This window comes from Emydura macquarii, unplaced genomic scaffold (assembly GCF_026122565.2).
Source record: "Emydura macquarii macquarii isolate MOO-44397 ecotype Brisbane River unplaced genomic scaffold, CSIRO-AGI_Emac_v2 contig_820, whole genome shotgun sequence".
Taxonomy (NCBI): Eukaryota; Metazoa; Chordata; order Testudines; family Chelidae; genus Emydura; species Emydura macquarii.
This window is the reverse complement of record NW_027130957.1, coordinates 1,067,521-1,069,473: the sequence shown is the minus strand read 5'-3', so window position 1 is coordinate 1,069,473 and position 1,953 is coordinate 1,067,521. Positions and strand designations below refer to the sequence as shown.

Here is a 1,953-nt window from a genome sequence, read left to right as displayed (position 1 = left end):
TGGGTAGAGAGATGTGTGTTGGGGAGGAGGTGTGTGCCCAGGGAAGGGGAATGGTATTTGTGGAAGGGATGTATTCCTGGGTGGAGTGTGTGTCTGGGTAGGGGTACTGGGTGGGTGAGTGGGTGTGGCTGAGGAGGGGTGGGGTGTTGGGGTGTGCAGTGAGGGCTGCCGGGGCAGGCATTTGTGTCCAGAATTTATACCAACATCAGAACGGCCATAGTGGGTCAGACCAATGGTCCATCTAGCCCCGTATCCTGTCTTCTGACAGTGGCCAGTGCCAGGTGATTCAGAAGGAATGAACAGAACAGGGCAATTATCAAGTGATCCATGCCCTGCAGTCCCAGCTTCTGGCAGTCAGAGGTTTAGGGCAGTGCTTAATTTGTAAGAAAAGAGGCGCTGGGGCTCAAGTAATGTTTGTATTTTCATAACTGCTGCGGCCAGCCCAGAGGGGCCGGGGCCATGAACTGCTAAGTCCAGAGGTGCCGGGACTGAGCCTGGCACAAATTAAGCCCCAGTTTAGGGACACCCAGAGCAGGGGCTTGCCTCCCCCAGCCTCTTGGCTAATAGCCATTGGCTGGACCTTTCCCCTATGAACTTACCTAGTTCTTTTCTGAAGATTTACAAATCCCTTCCTTGGCCCGGACTTTACCCCCCCCAAGCGAACGAGAAAGGAGGCCTGGCCCCGGGCTGCGGGAGAAGAGGGACGGGCGGTGGAACGGGGGCGGGAGCTGGGAAGGGGGAAGGCGGCGGGCGGAGGCCGGGAGGCGGTGTGTGGGGGCGCTGGGCGGCGGAGCCATGGCGCTGCGGCTGCCGTGACTGGCTCAGAGCCGCATCCCTCAGCGCCGGGCCAGCCCCGGCCCGTTATAAGAGCTGCCGGCGCCCGGCGCGGCTGCCAGAGCGAGAAACCGGGGCTCGGCAGCGGGGATCCACCCACCCACCGGGGAGCCGCAGCGGGGCTCCTCGGTCCCAGGAGCAGCCGGAGCCGGAGGGGACCCGGCTCTCCTCCCCTGAGCGCCGAGCCGGAGGTCCCCCCCCGATGCCCGGCTGCAGCGCGGCGCCCCCGCCCGGCGGAGAGACGCAGCCGCTGCCCCGCAGCTCCGGAGCCGGGAGTGGGAAGCCCGGGCGGCGGCCGGAGGAGGCGGCGGCGAGGGGCTCGGCGCTGCCGGGGGCCGTGCGGGCGCTGGAGCTGGCCGAGGCCCGGCGGCGGCTGCTGGAGGTGGAGGCCCGGCGGCGGCTGGTGTGGGAGCTGGAGAGCCGGGTGCAGCAGCTGCACCGCGTCTTCGTGCAGGCCGAGCTGCGCATGGCCGGCCGCGCCGAGAGCCTGGCCCGCCTGGGCAGCGGCGCCGGCCAGGCCCAGCTCCACCTGGCGGCGCACGGCCAGCGCCTGAAGAAGAGCCTGCGGCGCTCCCGGAAGGCGCGGCCGCCCGCCTTGCTGGCCTCGGCGCTGGGCGGCTGCGTGCCCTGGGCGGCCGGCCCGCTGCGGAGAGGGCGGGGGGGCGCCGCCGCCGCCGGCCCGGAGCCGCCCGAGTCCCCCTTCAAGAGGAGCTTGCAGGGGCCGCCGGACGCCGCCCCCCTGGCGCCTGGGCAGTCCCCGGCCTGAGCGGGGGGGCCACAGTCCCGGGGGGGGAGGGCACCTTGTCCCGGGGAGGTGTCCCTAGTCTGGGGTGGTGGGGGGGCACCCCGGTCCTGGGGGGAGCGCACCCACCCGTGTCAACTCGGTCCTGGGGAGGGCACCTCGTCCTGGGGGGGGGGGGGTGCAGCCTGGCTGGGTGGGAGGTGCACCCCTTTCACCTGGGAGTGGTGGGATCCATCACCGTGGGGACCTGGGGGGAGGAACCCCACTTAGCAGCTGCCTCCCGGGGACCCTTTTGAAAAGGGGAAGTTGTGTTTGTCCAGCCCACTCCTCTCCCAGTCAGCAGCTGTGTCACCTGCGGGAAAGAGGGAGGGAGAGCG

The 1,953-nt window shown here is 69.4% G+C and overlaps 1 protein-coding gene across 1 annotated transcript; it reads left to right on the top strand.

Annotated features, from left to right (window-relative positions):
• Positions 1–826: 826 nt before the first annotated feature.
• On the top strand, positions 827–1,674 carry TRNP1 (TMF1 regulated nuclear protein 1). Its single transcript, XM_067543362.1, has one exon. The coding sequence runs from the start codon at positions 1,037–1,039 to the stop codon at positions 1,598–1,600; it is 564 nt and encodes a 187-aa protein (XP_067399463.1). The 5' UTR covers positions 827–1,036; the 3' UTR covers positions 1,601–1,674.
• Positions 1,675–1,953: the final 279 nt, after the last annotated feature.

Coding starts and splice junctions, on each gene's coding strand:
- TRNP1 (XM_067543362.1), top strand. CDS start 1,037: ATGCCCGGCTGCAGCGCGGCGCCCCCGCCCGGCGGAGAGACGCAGCCG.